This window comes from Tursiops truncatus, chromosome 2 (assembly GCF_011762595.2).
Source record: "Tursiops truncatus isolate mTurTru1 chromosome 2, mTurTru1.mat.Y, whole genome shotgun sequence".
NCBI lineage: Eukaryota > Metazoa > Chordata > Mammalia > Artiodactyla > Delphinidae > Tursiops > Tursiops truncatus.
In genome coordinates this window covers 159,700,916-159,720,964 of record NC_047035.1, presented here as the reverse complement: position 1 = coordinate 159,720,964, position 20,049 = coordinate 159,700,916, and the positions used below count along the sequence as shown (strand labels likewise).

Genomic DNA, 20,049 nt, shown 5'->3' with positions numbered 1-20,049 from the left:
CTTTGTTATGTCCCTGCCCTGGACTGGCCATAGTTGTTAACACCGTTGGTTTATTTTATTAAAACACAACAGTATCCATCAGGGTAAAGTGCAGTATCATAGGGTCCCAAAGAGCACCACAGTTTTACAGCATAAATAGTAATATTCACAACGATGACCATGAATCATGAAAACATATATTCCATTGGGCCTCATATACTCAGCAAACAATGAAATGTGAACTATGATACTGGGAAGTGAATAATCAATTTTAGGAAAATGTAAAGTACCAAAGTGCAAAAAAAACTTTAGAGATTAAAAAGAAGATTCTCAACCATCCAGAAAAACTTCAACTAACCCAATTTCCACATTTTCTGAATTTTCTATCATAATTAATAAGGTTTTGTGGCATAAAAGGTTTTCTTTCACTGGTTTTCTACTTTTAAGCTTAGGTTTGTTATTTGGAATATAAAATGGCACCAAAATACATGAATGGATTAACCAAATAAATTAAGTAAAGATAAGATTTTGAAGTTTAATTGGCCTTTTTGTTTTCCAGTAAGATCTGGTAGAAAAGATACAAGCATATCTGTAGAACAGGTCTCCTAACTCCCCTGCCTTTTCCCTGTGCTACGTTACAACCTGGCAGCTAAAACTGATAAAACACAAAATTATTCATTGTTTTTTCAGGTTTTTTTCCCTCGGGCTCTTAAAAGAGCTGGAGACCACATCAACTTAGTCGTGTATTTTTTTTCTTTTTTTGCGGTACGCGGGCCTCTCACTGTTGTGGCCTCTCCCGTTGCAAAGCACAGGCTCCGGACGCGCAGGCTCAGTGGCCATGGCTCACGGGCCCAGCCGCTCCACGGCATGTGGGATCTTCCCGGACCGGGGCACAAACCCACGTCCCCTGCATCGGCAGGCAGACTCTCAACCACTGCGCCACCAGGGAAGCCCTAGTCGTGTATTTTAAGAAGATACAAAAAACATATTACTTTTTTTTCTTTTATGGAAAGTTATAGCAGAAGTTAAAACATGCTTCTTTTATGTGAATATCCGCTTTCATTCACATAAGAAAAACAAAAACAGCTTCCACCAGGGTCTCCCCAAATCAAACCACCACGCACCATCCATTCCACCTGCCTGCCTGTCGATGAACTCCACTGATGCTGACTGGTTTTCTCATCCAGGATCGATGCCTGTCCTTTCCTGGCTCTCAGCCCAATACACACTGGAGGGTACCAGGTAGGCGGTCTGGCCATATTTCATTGTTTCCAGCCACAGTTTTGCCGTTTCCCACTTTTTCTCCCATAATTTCAGAAGCTTACACGCAGCCTTCTCGCACATAGTTTTAAGAAAGCACCCCAAAGAGCTCTTCCCATTGATATTCATATAAACCATTTAAAAGAGAAAAAGAAACATGGGGCACTCCAACTCACGGAACACATCTGTAGTGTTCACAGGGCCACAGGTGTGTGAGGAGGAATAATAGCGACTATTTACCGCAGGGCTTTGCAAGAGGCGTAAATACTGACCTTCTGAAACACTGCTTTGCGAGACGGTGTAGTTTGCCGAGAAGCCTTCTTTGGCTATGGCGCTGTCCGTGTAGAAAACCATGGACAGGATGCCGGATGAGGAGTGGATTCGACCTGGTGTTTTCTGCCCACAGTAACGCCCAATGTGGGGACCAACTGCAGAGGAGGAAACGCAGAGACCGTAAAAATACCTTTTCTTCTGCAGCAGATGCCAGCAGAACCATTTGTGAACATGGGTCCCAGTGGAACCCGGAAGTGTTTTCTTTCTCCAAGCAAGTCTTCGCTAGCTAATTGTTTTGCAGTGAACATATTGGATCGGGTTTGCGGAGAGGGTTTTCAAGTGTGCTCTGAAGGGCAATTACAGGCATAACCACATTCCCCAGTGAGCAGGACTGTTTTCAGGAACAAAATCGAAAATCTTGCTTCGATTGCAAAGGAGATTTGGGCTGTCAAGTGCACCCTGGCATTCATCTCCAGGACCGCACGGTGCACACGGTCCGGCGCCCAGGAACTCTAGCCAGCTTGTGATCACCCACAGGGGGCTCTTGGAGTCATCTGTCCTCAATGCCCCCGCCCTAGGAGGGGATCCTGGGGAATGTTCTGGAAACCAGTCCTGGCACCAGAGCAGTACCAAGGTCCGACCCAGCCCTGGGTGACCCCCACCCCCTTCCTCTTTCCATCTTTCAGTCCTGGAGCCTCGTTATGACAAACACCACAGAATTAGACAAAGGAGAGTAGATTATGTCCTAATCAGGGCTGTATCTGAAGACTAATTCATAATTGTAACAATTAAAAAATTTAGAAATTATAGATACCAATAACTTACACATAATAGCAAATTGTAATCAAAACAAAAGAAAATGAGTCTTTCTGACTTCTCAGTTTTTTATCTCCCAAACCTTAGAGAGGTGACTGCATTGCACTTGTGTCCAGGGACGAAGAGATGACGCAAAGCAGCCATTTGACTGCACACCAGGAAACAGGTAGTAACTGAGGCAGAAGAAGGCTGGGAACACTGACTGGCGATCAAGTCAAGTCGTTATTTGGCTTATACTGGCCGTCCCTTTGTTGAAGTGCTTTTAGACCAACCGTGGCAATTAGCAACTGTAAGTTGCATTATAGACAGTGTGGAAGCCCCCTGGGCTTGGAAAATCTTTCCATTTCCCTGTCCAGATCAGCAGCAAGACAAAAAAAAAAAAAAAAAAAAACCCCTTTTCTCTAGATTTTTTTTTATTGCACATATGGTAAAAACACACCAGATGGTTTGGGCTTTGAAGGACAATCTGGTGTGGACCATTTTCCCCTCCAAGAAATCCGTGGTTCTGTGCCTTTCAACTAAGAGTTATTGCTGTGTTCAAGGAGGCACAGTAGGTGGACCTTTCTCTGGAGGGATGGGCCTTCGGCAGGGAGGTGGGGTTCCCAGGCCGGTGTGTGCTGCTTGGATGCAGAAGGCGAAGGCAGCTGGTGAGAGCTGGGTGAAGCTTCAGGTGTGATCGAGAAAGTGAACCCCATGCGAACTGGCCTCCCTGGAGCCCCACATGCTAGCTGAGTTCCTGGCAGGTGGCTATCTGAGCGCCCTGCTTTTTAGAGTGCTTGGATCCTGGGCTAACAGGTTTTCAGTTCTTGGCCAACCCTCTTCAAAAAATAAAAGGAAAGAAAAGAAAGAAACTAAGCTAAAGTGGTTTACTATTTGAGTTAGCGTAAAATGATGAGTTTGAATAGCTGATAACTTCTCCACGTGCTCAAAGTAATGGATGTGACCAATTTCTCTCTCTACTGTCACCCCTCACTCTCTAGCACCCAAATGTCTGTGTGTGTCAACTGCTTTATTACGAAGAGGACAAGGTGTCTGCCCATTTAGAGGACGGATACATAGGTACCACGTGGTCGTGGACAGTGGCTCTGCAGAATGAGGGGAAAGGTCATGATATCAGGTTTCCCAGTTGGCAAAAGACAGCATCTCAGATGAAACTCTCACTGCTTTTTGTTTCTCTCTGGCTTTAATCCTGGCCACAGATTCTCCCACAACAAGTACTAGCTCTTCGCCAAGTTTTCTTCATTCTGAATGTGGCCCTATCACCAATTCAACACTTTCCCCTTCCCCTAAGAGCGCAAAGTTGCCAGCAACATATGCATGAAAATATCTTGCTGGAGTCATAAACTCAGGTCTTTCCTTTCCTCAAAAAGAATCCCATTTCTGGTCTGTAATCTTAATGGGACGCTTAGAGTCTATTCATCCTCCCTCAGTCTTTTCCCTCATTTAAATTCCATTATTGTGGTTTCATAACTTTCTTTTTCTTGAGTGTGTGGGCAAACTTTTACAGCCTTACTCCTGGAGGTCTTTCTCAGATCGCCACAGCCACTGACCTTACCAAGAATACAAGCACACAAGGAAAGCTGCAGTCACGCCCTCACCACCCCGCGCTCCTCCGGCTGCCTTCCCTCCCCTCCCCTCTGCTGTCACCAGTTCCTCTGGGGAGGGCGGGAGGTGGAGTCTCTTTGAAAGAGCAAACAGAAGAGAACTTGTCTAGTGCAGACTCAGAATTTAGAGAGTCTCCATGACTCACTGGTTTATAATGTTGAAGACATGCCGGGTAAATCTGCCTTCTGTCCTTTTGAATATTGCCCCGGGACAGCAAGCAGCATGCAACTCTCTTTAGGAGCCCTCAAGATAGGAGAGTGAAAGGCTTTTTCGACTATAATACAAAGAAGTATTGAATTTTCCTGAACAACAGCGAGACCTTAGCCTAGCAAGCTAATGCAATATTGATCTGAGCCAGAGCGGCTGCAAGACCCTCATCTGTCTTGTGTATGCGCTCATTTGTGGATTTACATGACCACAGCTCTTGGGTTCCCTACTTCTGGTTATTGTGGAGCCAAAGGCCTAGGAGATGAATTCAAACTGTCACAAAAACAGAAGTATGATTCAAAAAAAGAACGACTGGAGAATTTAAGCAACAGGTACTAAGCTCTCTCTTGGGGGAGAGCAGGCCTGCGATGATCATAGCTTCTCAGGTGTGAAGGCAACACAGGATTTGTGCTGTTTGAAAGATACACCTGCAACAGGAAATGGCAAAAGCCCATTCTTTGTATTTTCCCACTAATCCCTCCATTAATTATAACCCTACCTCAGAATCAGACAGTTTGGCTTTCTGCCACTTTTTTATCAGAAAAAAAGGCAACAGTCTACTATAAGGAGGTACTTTTAAAACGAGGTATTTTGAATAAATAAACAAGAAAGGGGATCATTTTGAGAAGGTACAAGATAGGCTCCATCTACTTTTCTTAGCATAAACCTTCTGGCGGAGAATATCTGGATTTTGCAACTTTTCCCCAGAGAAAAGAATTTGCAACATTTATGTCATTTATATTTTGGAAGGTTGATATCATTGATAGTTTATATTTATATAATTGATATTTTAGAAGGTTAATTTTAATATGAAAGTAAATAAAAACCAAACAGAACTCAATCCAGCTTTCACGATGCTTATTCCTAAAATCATTGATAATTTGGGGAACGTAGGTCACAGCCTCAGTTCCAACTCTTTGCCCAGCCTGGATGGATAGCTGGCTTCATCTGCGCCCAGGTTTTGTGAGCTAGGCATTCATGTTTGCTTCCATGATTCAGCACAAGCATTTGCAGGCATGCTTAGCTCATGGCTCTCAAACCATACGTACACTTCCACCAATGACTCCAGAGCCGCTACTTGGGAATCTATGTTGCTTCAAAGAGAGTGCTAGCTGGAGGAGTGGGGTTTGCCACGTGCATGCCTGGGATCTCAAGTTTTGGAGTAAACTGCTTCTCTTCAAAGTCAATCTGAATCAATGGGTCACTTTCAATTACTCAGTCGTCTAATTCACTGCTTATGATAAAATGCAACATAAAATCACTTGATGGTTACAAGCCTTCAGCACCTTCTGGTTGTTGTTTTTGGAAAGGCTATCAAAGACTAAAAGCGCTTTTGCTGGCAAGGAACTCTATGTGTTGAACTACATGACAAAAATGTTCCTAGTGCCACTGATAAAAAACCCAAGAGGACACAGTCTTTCATTCTGCCTAAAAAAGAGTGAGCTGTGATGCTGTTGTACACTGGACGAGACCAGATAGATAGTAACAAATACACGATCACATTTTTCATATTCCAAAGCCAGTTTTCTCTGGGAATAAGTCAAACACAGCATAGTTTAAAACATGGGTGAACTGCAAGGCTGACAACCTGTATTGTTAATTGTTCTTCGCTTCAACTCCGTGATTTTCTAGAGCCAGAAAATTACTACTTTGGAAAACCCTTGACACTAATAACAATGTGCTTCTTTCTACATAAGTTGGTTGATTGGACCTTCTTTTCAGATGTCAATTTAAATATAAGTTCTAGAAAAGAAGGCTGCAAATTTGGATTGTGAACAAATAAACCCATTATTAAATGTTCCAACTATTATTACAATACTATTATAATACTGTTTTCCTAATTATCGGATTGAATACTTGGAAATCAATCAGTGCTCTGTTTGGGCAAATCTCACTACTTAATGAAGGAGTTCCGATAAGATCATCATAACCCTATTTATATGGTAAAAAAGCAAAGAAGAGGCTAAAGTAATGATAACTCAGCCATGTGCTCCAATGACAACATAAGCTTTCTCTAAACCCAGATTTTCTCCAGTGTTTTTTACTATTGAGGAACATACCTAAACTGAATTACACTGATCATTTTCATCTCATTTCAAAGACAAAGGCAATTTCTTTCACATTATACTAGCTCTTCGTTTACAGTTTACTTAAATATTCTTTCCTCCATCTTGATAATAATATCTGACTATTTCATAGATGGCTCCAAAGTTCTCATTGCATGATTTGTAAGAACTTCCAAGCCACCCTTTCTGATCTGTGCAGAGTGTGTTCTCCAGAGAAATCTTACTATTAAACCAGACTAAACACAAGACAAGCAATGCAGCTGCAACAAATTATTTGATATTATCTCCCTCTGTTCAGAACTTGGGTGTGTATTTTTGCCATTCACCTTCTAGTTCACAGGGGTTGAAATGGAGAACTTTCATTTAGCTGGCCACATGGCTACCTCCCCTGCCTCCTTCAAATCTCTCTCACTTTCTTAATAAGGTCTGACCTGACTGCCCTATTTAAAAATTCCCCCCATCCCTCTCCCCTAACCTTAGTTCTTCTCATGCCTTTACTCTACTTTTTCTTTTCTTTTTCTTTGTTTATAGCACTTCTCATCTTCTAACATTCCATACACATACTTCATTTGTCTGTAATGTGCCCTGTTTATTACCTCATTCCCCCTGGTAGAATCTAAACAGGGCAGCCATCTTTGCTTTGTTTGCCAAGAGGCTAGAACAGTGCCTGGTCCATGGCAGGTGCTCAATAAATATATTTTTTGAATGGATGATGAATTCAGACGATAGGAACAAGGTGTACCAAGGATGTACTGAGGCAATTTGAATCCCCAAAGATAAAAATTCCCTAGAGAGCAGACAAGGAATCCATCTAAATGAGGAATGTCCAAATGTTCTCCTCCTTCCTTTCCTAAATTTCTAAATGTTTTGGTAGCATAATAGACACATATTTCACTGTTAAAATTTTAGCAGGTACTTAACCTCTCTGGCCCTTAGTCTCTGCATTTACAAAATGAATGGTTTGATTTAACTGATGTCTTAAGAGCTCACCCTCTGATGAGTTTATGAATTAATGACCTACAGGCAAGTCATTGAAATGAGCAAAATACTTAAGTCAGGAAAACCATGGATTGGTCCCAATTTTGTCAGCAAAATAGTTATGAGACCTTGCATAGACTTTTATGGCCTCCGTTTCCTCATCTATAAAATGAAGGCATTAGATTAGAAAGTTACCAAGTCTTTTTGGGCTCAAATATTTCGTCATGGCTCTGCATAAAGAAAGTTACTGTTTTGCTTTGTTTCGCCTCCTCCTTTTGAGCTACTTTTTAAAGTGACGCATGTGTCATGATGCTTGTAAAAGGATCCCAGGACCCTTCCCCCAGATCCTTCCCTTTTGGGGGTGCTTCCTGCCATTCTTACCGTCAGGGAATCCATCCCAGATTTCTAGCCGGTCATAGCGGCAAAACATCCCCCCAGGAGGATTTGAGTCAGCCTCCAGGTCAAAGCTTTCAAATTCCAGGATAATCTCCGACATCTTTGGTGCAAAGATAATATAGGTGCATTCTAGGCTGTTGGGATATTTTTCAGGGAATCCTGGGGACTTTATCACCCCACTAGGTGTTGTGTAGTTCTGGGAACATTCAGGACCTATAAGTAAAAGAAAAAAGGAGCAAAGTGAAAATTCCACTTAAACGACCTTCCCAAGAAATAACCTGGGCAAAGACGGTTTATCTTTCTAATAAAAGCCCACCATTATAATCACAGCCCTAATCACTCCTTACTCAGCCTTTTCGCAGTGGTGATAGGTACGGAAAGTCAAGTTCAGATTTATTGTGTTCACCTTAGTTTTCCATTTGTGTGGAGCAATTTTAAAACTTCTGCTCTTGCAGAGGAAAAAAAATGACAAATACAAAATCATGTGGGAACATTGAATGAGTAAGCTACAGAAATCTCGACAGAGCCCTAGAGAAATAATTACAGCCCCTTCAAGCTTAAATCTTTAAATCTTGAGGCTGACAGCCCTTTACTGGTGAAATAGAACATTTACAAAGGCGAGGGAGAGAATTCAGTGGAGGGAGTTTGGGTTTCAGATTCCTACACCAGTGACTCAGTAACTCTACCAGATGTGACCTCTGCCTCTTTGACAAACCAAATGTGAAAGGTAATTCGTACATGTACGCAGGGTGAGTGACTCATTTGGAACGGTGTTGACACAGGTGTGCCAGTAAACTGTGGGTGTTGGTGGGGGCATGGTAAACTGGGATGCAGGTCCTGTGGCTACAAGTCACCTGATACCAATGTTGACATCCTAACCTTCTCCAAAGTATCAGATACAGTACAGGAGGTCATTCTAAAATGTTAATGTATATGTTTATAACGTGTAATTTAAATGACGGTTCAGTGTTATCACGACAACAAATTACAGTGATCTGTAATTTAAATTACATATATTGCAAGTCATCCTTATGACTACATGAATTACCACAATTTCAGTTCATGGAATCAGCACTGAACAGGGTGCTATTCACCACACAATTGAAAACCGCCCATCTACATGGACAGGGACATCAGCCTGTCAGCTTCTGCCCCTTATCACCACCACTGCTGCCCTGATTGTCAAAGAGCTCTTAGGGCTCCCTGGGAAACAGAGATGACCTGACCCTTTTGAATCTCAGGATCCAATGCGGGGATGTTCAGTTCAACAATTCTTTTCCTGGACTGTTGCCTCACTGATGGGGACCCTGCGAGGAAGTGTAAGGATTCAACTCTAAATAAGGAGGCTTGTTGGGCTTGTTCTTAACTAAATATTCTTCCAAAGTGCCAAGTACTAAAGGCAACATATTAGGCATTAATACACATTAAATTTAACTAGCAGATCTCTATTTTTAGTGGCGAGGGCTAGTAAGCTGAATCTCCTCCGCAGCGCATCTGGCAGCCTGTTGAAAAAACAAATCAATCGCTTTCTCCCCACGCACGTATTAGACAGCCATGGCCCTGGAGACGAAGACTACTTAGTAGACGGCACAATAAACCTGGTTGGTAGAATTCTGGCTTGAATACCTTCCCAAGCCTTCTACGATGGGGCTCACCCTTTAGCATGATGGTCTCCAATGCTTATCTATTTGATTCTGGTTAAAAAGTTATTACCATGTGGCATTTTGCCATGTCAATTTCAGGTAACGAGATTGTGAAATGTGCGTCTGATTTATAATATGCTTCTAAGCTGTTTGGTGGCTTCTGAGATGACTAGGCCGATTTGTCATTAATTGACAAAGTCATTTATATGTAGGTAATTGGGAACCCTTCAGAATTTGATTTCCAAGATGTAGGAACAGTGACTCTGGAGACCTCCAACCTCCTCCCTGGGGATTTGGCTGGCAAAGCAAACAGGAGAGTTTAACGCAGGTTCCAATATTTTCTCCTTCTTAAAAAAATAAAATCACCCAGGTGAGGTTAAGATTTAATGAGAGAAAAAAAATGACAGGAATTAAGGGCATAATTTCAAAATCAAATAAATTCCCATGCTTTCACTGTATATCCTTGTCATGTCAGATCCCTTTATTTTATTTTATTTATTTATCTTTTTTTGGTACGCGGGCCTCTCACTGTTGCGGCCTCTCCCGTTGCGGACCACAGGCTCCGGACGCGCAGGCTCAGCGGCCACGGCTCACGGGCACAGCCGCTCCGCGGCATGTGGGATCTTCCTGGACCGGGGCACGAACCCGTGTCCCCTGCATCGGCAGGTGGACTCTCAACCACTGCGCCACCAGGGAAGCCCCAGATCCCTTTAGAAGCTAGCCCAGGTTTTCTAACGTATTTTGACAAAGGCTGGGGACATTCCATGGGGAAGCGGAAGACGGCTGGACGGATCACCAGGAACTCTGAGCTCTAGGCCTGCCTTTATCACTGACCTGCTGTGTAGCCTCCGTGGCCTCTTAACCTTCCTGGTCCTCAGATTCTGTGCATCACAAATGGGAGGTGGGCTTTAGGATTTGAAAAAAATTCCTTTCAAACTCAAAGCTTCTGTAATTTCCTACTTCCTCCATTATACATCAAAATTTGTCTTATTCAGTTCCTTAATCCCTGTTGTGTAAGTTTGCCACAGTTGAGGGAGCACTTCCCCAAAAACGATGATGGCGGGAGTGGGTTGAGGGATCCCATGGTGAATACACAAGCCGTAAATAAGACTAAGGGCGAGCAGCTGGTGTGCCCAGGAGTGAGTGAGCTACTGGGGTGAGGGGGGCACACACAGCATTGGCAGCCAGTGACACCATGCTTTCCCCGCTACTTGTAAGACTGAGAGCATCCTGTGTAGCCATAGGCACCCCACATTTCGTTGTTAAGGACCATAAGGATGGATAATGATAAAAGCTAAAATATTCTCTTTGGAATTATTATTAAATGTACAGACTTTTAGTCAAATAATGTATGAAGTGACCAATCCCGCTCTCAATAAATGCTGCCCCCGCCCCCGCCACTGAGACCCACGGGAAATGGATATGGCTTCTTCCAGCATCTGGGCCTGGATGACCCAGACCCAGGGAAGGACAGGGGCAGAGTGGGAGGTGTGCAGGCTGGGGTTTCCTAGAGAAATTTCTTCCAGTGAATGGAAATCATTTTAGGGCTGGTAGCCCAAGGTTTTAGCATCTGGGAAGAGACCTGCAGAAGGGGAATGTGGTACCTGAGGAGAGGACTAGGGTGTCCAGGGGGATCCAGGAGGCATGGGGAAGAGGTAAGGACTGGCCACCACTGTCAGGCAAAGGTGGTCCTCTAGAAATGCAGCCCCAGGGATGCAGAAATGGCCCTGTGATCTACTGTCAGAAAACCTCAAGGTCAACAAGTGAAAATTTAATGTATTGGTTCAACTATGATTAGTCTAGTTTATGTGTTTTGAGGAAACCTGAAATTGCTGCAGCCTGGAAGAAGTGCTATGTTTTCAAAAGAATGGAGGTTCTGTAACATCATTAAATGGCTTTAGGAAAGAACGCCCGTGAACCTGTCTATGTGTTCGTGAATGTATTCTCCTAGTTCGTGATTTTATGGAGTATCTATAAGGACTACAATATGTGCAATGAGTGAGAAAGAAAGATGTTTTCTTTGCATTTTTTAGGTGGTACCAATTTAGTTGGGAAATGATACATACACACATGAAGAAATTTGGGATTACTTAGGAAAAACATTTAGTTAGTGAAACACAGTTGTGTGTGTGTGTGTGTATATATATATATATATATATACAGTTTGTATATGTGTATATTTATGTGTGTGTCTATAAGGGACAAGCTGGGTACAAGCGTAGGAAAATAAAAAGTACATTAATGAAGAGGAATAAGCTTAGAGCCTGGTTTCCATGAGGTTAAAAGGCTTAAACCAGAAGAGCGGGAGGGCTGTGAAATCTGGATAAAGCACCCCCTTCATCTATAATCACTGTAACAGCTAGTGTGCATGGGATGCATCTTCTGGGACAGGCACTGGCTACATGTTTTCATTTCAGCTGATCTTCACAAAGAGCCTGTGCTAGATACTGTCATCCATTGTTCAGATGAGGAATCCAAAGCTCTGAACCTCCACGCAGACGGTCAGTAGCCAAATCAAAATTCACATGCAGGTCTGCTGCACCTCACTCAGCACACCAGCCTGGGGCAGGAAGCCAGGTTGTGGGTTTGTAAGAGTGAAGCTGGGAAGGTTGGGAGCAGCTGATGTCAAGGCTTGAGCTTGACCTTGGAGGACTTGACCCGACAGGTGACAGACACCCGCCATAGGTGTTTTGCGGACAGTAGTTTGATGACTATTTGAGAAGCTGTGCTAGGATACGATAACATGGGGATTAACCACAAGGCAGGCTTGTCTGGCCAACGGCAGTGGACGTGGAAAGGAAGCTGTGACTCTCTCTCTTTTTAATTGAGGTATAGTTGATTTACAAGATTATAACAGGTTCAGGTGTACAGCAAGGTGATTCAAGATTTCTGAAGCCATGACTCTTTGAGACTTTGGGACGAAAATCCAAAAGAACTGGCAGCCATATTGGATGTAGGGAGGCAAGAAGAGAAAGAAGAAAATAAGGCTGCGAGTCTCAAGGACGGCATTGAGGGGAAAAAAGGGCGGAAATCACGGTGCATCTGAGACTAACAGAAGTGTGGGGATGAGTTCATCTGGAAGGAAGCTGAAGAACTGTTAATGACTTAGGAAGGATCTCGCTCTTTCTCCATCCACCATCTTCAGATCTTTGAGAAACACTGACAATGAAAAGTTATTCTTGCCTCCTTTTCTGACACTTTCTTTGATGCTGTCACATGCAGGTCAGCAAGCAAATGCGTGTGTTTGTGCATGTGTGTACATACACATACATGGATTTAGATAGGTCAAACAGCTCTCAACACAAGGAAATATGTCCATATGTAATCATGTGAACACACTGAGGTCCTATGTCTGCTGTTATTTCTACTAAAGGTTTTCTGAGCACGTGCCCAGATGAATTTCTGAAGAAAGTTCTCTCCATCTATCCATATTTATATGGGACAGTACCAGATTTCTTTGACATTTAAAGAAGTTGTGCCAATGCTCCCAGAAACACTTAAAACTCTCTTTTTGGTTATTCTCGGTGGCCACCGACCCAGAGGATCTTAGGCTTTTGTATTTGGTGTGGCTGGATTTCTTTTCTATTAAATAAAGCTCTTTCTCCTATATTCCAGGACAATACATTTAAATCTTGAGCCTCTGTCCCTGGAAGGTCTCCCGCACATTAATGTCCACTTAAAAGGGGAGGCTGGATTGAGCACACAGCAGGAACCTACAGGCTGTTGTGAAAAACAGTGACATCCAGGTAAAGCTACGATTCGTATCAATTGATATGTGTGTTGAATTCCTCAAAGCTGGGAGACTGTGCATTCTCAGATTCTATCCCATCCCAATATACACCATTGTGACTGAAGATCAGTAAGTGATTATTCTGCAGAGGGCAAGTGATAATTAATTTGGAAGGGGAATGCCATTTAAATGCAGGACGATTTTGCTTCCTCCAGGAAGTTCTTTCCCCAACCATGCCTCCCATCAACAGAAAGCCTCTTCTTCTTCCAATAGCTTTCGAAACTCTAAGGCTAGTGGACTAGCGCTTTGCTTTTCCTGGGAAATACCAGTTTTGAATTTTGCAATAAAATAAAGCGAAGAGGCAAGAGGGAGGGGATATGGGGATATATGTATACGTATAACTGATTCACTTTGGTATACAGCAGAAACTAACACACCATTGGAAAGCAATTATACCCCAATAAAGATGTTAAAAAAAAGAATAAACTTAAATGAGGTGTTAAAAAAAAAAAGGGAAGAAGATGTACGTGACTTTAAGGTAAGAGGGACTCATGCATTTTTAACTAAAGAAATGAAACTTCAAGAGTAGATCAAACTTATTTTTGAATAGGAAAGATAAGAATAAATGTTCTTCAAGGAGTTTTACAGAGTATATACCTTATAAACACTGGTCAGCATATTAGAATGATGAAATTGTGATGCTTAAAATACATTTTAAAAGTTTTTTTAAACATGCTTCCTCCATACACTGGGTAATTTTCCTTTGTTTAAAGTATTTTCCAACATGTTTGTAATGGGAACATACGACTTTTTACCAAAAGTTTAAAAACGTTACTCCTTGTCTCTCTTTTCACTTTGTCTCTTGCGCGCTCAAGCAATGTTAATGACCACTTAGTCACACTTGTTCTCCTGTAGGTTACTCACCTCTCTTGAAAATTTCATAACGTATGGAAAATCCTGCCCCGTGTGTCTCATAATCAGAGACAAACTTGATAAAGAGAAATGGCCCTGAAGACACGACAGGAGAAGGGGCAATCTTTCCACAGAACTTTCCCCATAAACGCCCATTTTCATTCTCTCCATCGATGACTTCCACGTAGTCATACCTAAGACACAAAGATGGAAGAAAACATCAGGTTAACGAGAAAAGTCCTTTTAATTTCAGTAACTTAGAAACCAGCATTCTCCACCACCATCTGTCAGGAGCAAAACTGCTATCTGCATTCACTGCTGGATTTCATGGAGAGGGAAAGAAGTCTAGCAAAATGAAATCATTAAAATGGACTACATCATGTCCATATACATCATCTGGCAACACAGAACTATTAAGAATAATGGTGTCCATTATACTTGCAGACAATGTCAGTTAAAGTAACCAATTAACAAGAAAAAGGAAAATCTCATGAGCACAATTCTCTTTTATTAAATTGTGTTCCTTTGTCTGGGGTTGGGGGGTTGTCAATACATAATGCTATGCATTCTTTTCAAACTGTGAAGTTCTTTTAGGAATTCAAAATGTCTCCTTGGCTGGAGCTCTCCATAAATAATACTTTGATTTCTGTGAGCGACCCTCTAAACATATGGCCACAGAATAATAAACAGATTCTTTACTATTTAACTCAATTCCACTAAGCTCCAGGCTTCTTAGAAGAAGAAAAAAACTCTCTCAGTATCCACTGTGGTCAAAACACAGATCATCTTTTCCCCAAACTACAACTTGAATTGCAGAACATAATCTCTTCAAAGAAAAAAGTTTATTTAAAAATGGAAAGTAACTTTATTTACTACCAGCCTTATTACCTTTAAAGGAATATTGTCATTTGAAATGGAAATATGACACACTTGAAATCATCAAAGTGATATGATTTTTAAAAATTCAGGCTTAATGATACACTAAGCAGACAAATGATGAAGGAAGTAGCAATAAAATATTACCCTAAAGATTGCACTGAGATAATGCATGTGTCTGGACCATTTTTTTCACTAAAAGGTGGAAATCCATCTCCAATAAACTAGCATTCCCCCAGGAAAACAGGAAGACTTCTTTTGTTCGGCATTATCTATTTCTTAGTGTCTTGCTCTTTCTTTTCGTTTTATTTGCCAAGTCACCTAGGAGCCAGATAATCTGATCTGTCTTCCATACTTCTTCTAGAACTGACGTGAAGACATTACAATCCACTCATTGCAAAACATTATTTCTGTGTTTAACTTGGTTCAAAAGTCCTGGGATATATTAATTTCAGGAACGGCTAAAATATGGCAGTAACATAAACTGTATCTGGCGATTTAAAAGAGATCAAAGTGTGGGAAATCTTCATGATGACCAATGTCATCCTTAGCAATCCTTTGCAAACTGTCCAGGACACATGACTTATGTTTATGTAAAGTCTCATGAGACAACTGCAAAGATGCTATCAAGAGTTAAAGTGGATAGCTTAAGGCTCTCTAAATTAAAAATGACATTACCTCATCAGTCAAAATTGTGCCAGCTTTGTGTATATCAAGAAGAAAATAAAGCTGACACTGAATGAAGAAGCACTAGTGTATGTGAATTATTGTAGTAACTGAATTTCCTCTGCTGCATCTGCTGATTCCAGGAGTCAAATCACTGGCCGGCTAGCATCGCTGTCCCTTTGCAAAACTATGGAGCTACACAGAGGAATTGTTTGTTTCTCTAGACACTGGGAGATGCTTTGCATGTTAAGACAAGACAAAGGAGGAGGATGAAGACAGCGTTACCTTCAAAATCCTCAGGGACTTTTTATAGTCAACTGAGGGCAGCTGGAAAGAACCCCATCTCTGTACTCATGAAAGCCTCACAAGTTGGCATTTATGCAGTAATTCCTTTTATCTCTGCTGCTTCATTGACCAGACAGGTCTGCATGGTTTGCCCCACGCTTGCTTATAATTTAACTGTGATTTGAGCCGTTGACTGCATTTGGCCTGGTGACTGTGCGTCCGGCTCTGCTCTATAGGCTTTTTACTTGCATCTCGACATGGTCTGAATACTAAGTGGCCGCATCCTAGTGCATTTTGCCTTCCAGACACAAATAAGAGAGGTGGGTCAGGCATTCTGAAGAAGTAAGGGCATTTCTGTGAGGAGACCTTTCTCCCAGGTATGACAGAACTCAGCTATTACACTGCTGGGGAATTACAACAGTGGATGAAGCCAGTCTTTTAATTCACATTATCTTCTAGTCGTAAATACTAGACTCTCCCCTTGGCAACAGTAAAAGCTATTTTGAAAAGGGGCAGAGGGACTGGATGCTCTACCCAGCAAGAGATAAATCGTCGCATCTTAAGTGCCAATTTTAGGCAATGGGATTATTCGGGGATACAATAGTTACATTTATAAACTGGGATGCTGCTATCACTTTAGCACTTTCTACCATCCACCAGGGCCCCCAAATGTATCACAGATAGCAGTTCATGTAAATATTCAAGAGGGTGTATGCGTAAAAATTGCAAAGGGTGATACTGCCAAGGAAGTTAAGAAAGCAGCTTGCTTCTCCCTCTGGAGTTGAGACCAGTTCCACCCCATAAGTTTCTCGCTGGCAAACATGGTGCCAGGAATGCAGCTGGTGTGCCAGCATCCCTCCCCGGAGACTAAATGTGTCGCCACAGCGACGCACCCCGCCTGCACTGGCCTGAGGCCCAGGATCCTGAGTTTGCAAATTTCGATCCCCCAGACGGCTGCACTGCTCTGTTACTGCTGCCGGCGCGGCAAGCACCACGTTCCTTGGGATGTTAAGATCCTCAGTCCTGGAACCAAAGACCTGAGCAGGTGAGCCTGGAGGTACCTATCCGACTCGCATCCCGAACCGACAAGCACAGGCTGCGGGAGGAGATCTGGGGAATCCTGGGAATCTAATTCATAAAAGCTAGAGGAGGGATCACAAAGTTAACCCGTCTGTCCCTTTGGAGCCCGGCTCTGGAAAAAGAATGTTTCCAGGTGACCAAGAGGCTGCGTCTGGGTCCAAAGTGCACCGCCCACCTGTGCAGGAAAGCCTTCCTCAGACCTCACCTCCCCACATTTCATCACAGGAACACCAACATCAAGTGGATTTAGCCATCTTCTCATCCCTCTCTTTTTTATAATTAAAAAAAAAATTATTTTTGGCCGTGCCGCGCAGCCTGTGAGATCTTAGTTCCCGAGATCAAACCCGGGCCCACTGCATTGGAAGCATGGAGTCCTACCCACTGGACCGCCAGGGAATTCCCCCTCACTCCCCATCTCTCTTCATCAATCTTCTACCTTAAACCTTTCCCTTTCTGCACTAATAATGGTAAAGCAGCCCACCTTTAGTGGGAATAAGGCATAGATCTCTCTACCTAAGCTTCTTACAATTAAAGACACTTTCTCAAGGTTTCAGTTTTCGGGTGTGCGGCCCTGGGTGGCTCTTCCATGAGTATCCCTGGCTTTAAGCTCGTGCTTCTCAGGCCCCACGCCTTCCTGCTTCCATAACCCCCGCTCTCACACTACCCAGGTATATGTGGGTGGTGAAAACATTTTGAATCCTAAGACTAATCACGAGTTTAGTTTCCCATAAGAGTGATAAAAGAATAAAGATTTCCTTCTAAGAATTCTTGAAAGGATTACTCAGAGATTTTTTTTTCTTCTTCTTCTGGAAAGTTTGAATTATGGTTTTAGGAAAATGGCCAAGGAAAGGGAAAAGTGATGGGAAAATGAGAAATGTCTTCAGTCACTAAAGAGTGCTTTGGGAGGCTTTCTAGGTATGCGGTGCTGAATAGACGAACAGCACACTTATACTTAAGTCGGGTTTTCTCCTGTGAGTACAAATGACCCCCGACTCTATGGTGGGGTCTGTTAATGGGAAAAAAACCCTGAATCCTCTACAGGGTGTTGTCTGTACGGGGAGCTACCGTACCAACCCCCTCACAGCTTCTGGACATTCTCGAGTTGTTAGGAAGGGGGATTTTAGGTAATGGTGTCTTTTTAATCTCCTTCCAAGAGGCTCTCCCCTCACACGCATACGTACGTTAATAATGGAGAAATTCGATACCTGACATCATAAACCAGAGTGAGAAATGATGTTGGCTAACATAATTTTCACCTACAAAAATGTGTTTCTTTGGATCTTTGGTTTATTTTACAGAAGGCATTAATAGCTATCCCAACTGAACAAGCTGTAAACGATTACTGTATTGTTGTCCAAGAATTACCTTCCTTCTTCCCCAGAAGAAAACAGTTTTTTTTTCCTCAGAGTATTAGAAAGAGGAGTTGGATATAAAAATATACGATGATGGAGTATGGAGGGGCCAATTAGCTCGCATCGGTGTTTCTGAGCAGTTTTATATGACCCACTCCCTAACCACTCTGGTTTCTTTGCAAGGTTCTAATCAAGATAAATATATGAAAAGCCTTTTATAAGGTTCACAGACTCATGTAGTAAAAGCATTTTTAGAAATCTATTCAAAAGAAATAATCTGGAATAATGTCAAATATGTATGCAAAGAGTATTGCCTGAAGCTTTATAATGGGAAAAATGGAAATAAGGCCTACAGGAAGAAGAAGGAATTTACGTACATTCATATTGAGGAATATTATTCAGCCATTAAAAAGCATGTTCAACAAAAGATTTTTTATAACAAAGGAAAAATGCTTATGGTAAGTAAGTGAAAAAAACTTTACACGGTATCTCCTCAATTTTCATTCATATGAAGTAAAAGAACAGGAGGGAAATATGCAAGCTATTAACAAGTGTTTTTCTCTGGGTAGGGAGATTATTTCTGTATTATTATTTCTGTATTTTTCAAGATGTTTACAATGGACAAGTACTCTTTCTTAATCAAATTTATTTTGAAAGCATTAACTACTTATATATGAAGTAGCAAATCAATACCTTATTGCCCAGCTAACAATTTTATATTTCTTGCTCAGAAAACACTATCTTTTTTGATGTTTTATTTGGAAATAAATCAAAGGCTTTGCCTTTTGTTTTTAAAACCATGGGATCAATGAGGCTCCTTGTGTGATACATTTTTGGGGAGTACTAGAAAGTTAAAGTGAATCTGATTTGATCTCATACTTTCTGAAATGCTAGCAGTAATACCTGCCATTTGTACAGTAACTTCCCTGTTACAATATACTCTCAGATCACTGTCTAACACGGTCTTTACAGTAATCCCAGGAGGGAGATTATTAGGTGGTACCATCTCAGAAGGAGCCCAGAGCAGTAGAAGCACCGGGTAAGAGATACATGAATGAAATAATTAGTATCTTTTCCACATTGCCCAGTCTGGGACAAGTTTGATTCTAGTATCTGCTCTTGTTACTCCCTTTCATATGTATTTTTTGAGGGTGGGAGATGGGTATGGCTTATTATTTTAGAATTAGTCATGAACAACTGGTCAACTGGTCAATGTTGCTAGAAAATGCCACATCAATGAACACTTCATTGGTGGTCTTCTTAACAGTGTGCTTAGAGCTGTACAAACAAGAATCCTGGTGTTTGCAAAGGTATATGTGCAGGTGTGCATGTGACAGATAGAGACAGAGACAGCGGCAGCCCTGGCCTTTCAGGAGTCACATGAGTTGAAAGTTTCAGTGGAGTTGATGGTGGCCACTGCGTGGGATTCCTCCTGGAGCTGTCCTGGCCCTCCAGCTCAGGCTAATGTTCAGGGACCACGTGGCTAGAACCCAAACCCAGTCTGGACAACAGAAATGGGAGTGGGGCTGAAAGGTAGCTGTGATTTCGTTCTCTCCCTGGTGCCAGCACCTGGGCCTGAACACAGATGGCTCCACTAAAGACGGGGCGGAGGTAGAGCCTGCATCCCCAGGGTGGGTAGGTGGGAAGGGCAGGACCTCCTGACGACCCCCAAGTCTGGAGCCAGCCTGGCGCAGCACCCCCAGGATGGAGCTGGCAAAGCCGAGATTCAGAGCTGGGGAGAGGGCCTGAGTTGGCGGAACGGCGGAGAACCCCGCAGCACTTTCAGAGGAACAGAGAGGCTGGGCTGTGACCTGGCTGCTGTCCCTCCAGCCCCCGGGCCTAGGGTCAAATACCAATTTCTATGAAAGTCATTCTAAATCCCTACAAAATTTTAAAATTTGTACCGTGAACTGATATTTCTTTGT

At 42.4% G+C, this 20,049-nt stretch overlaps 1 protein-coding gene across 6 annotated transcripts in view; it reads right to left on the bottom strand.

The window, feature by feature from the left end:
• Positions 1–20,049, bottom strand: part of NRP1 (neuropilin 1) — a 138,927-nt gene that overhangs the window by 69,513 nt on the left and 49,365 nt on the right. For all 6 annotated transcript variants that reach the window (XM_073801607.1, XM_033852409.2, XM_033852406.2 and 3 more), the window contains exons 4-6: positions 13,878–14,059; positions 7,566–7,793; positions 1,512–1,667 (exon numbers count right to left, since the gene is read on the bottom strand). In XM_073801607.1, the coding sequence (XP_073657708.1) occupies positions 1,512–1,667; positions 7,566–7,793; positions 13,878–14,059 (566 nt within the window). The remainder of the gene's footprint in view (positions 1–1,511; positions 1,668–7,565; positions 7,794–13,877; positions 14,060–20,049) is intronic.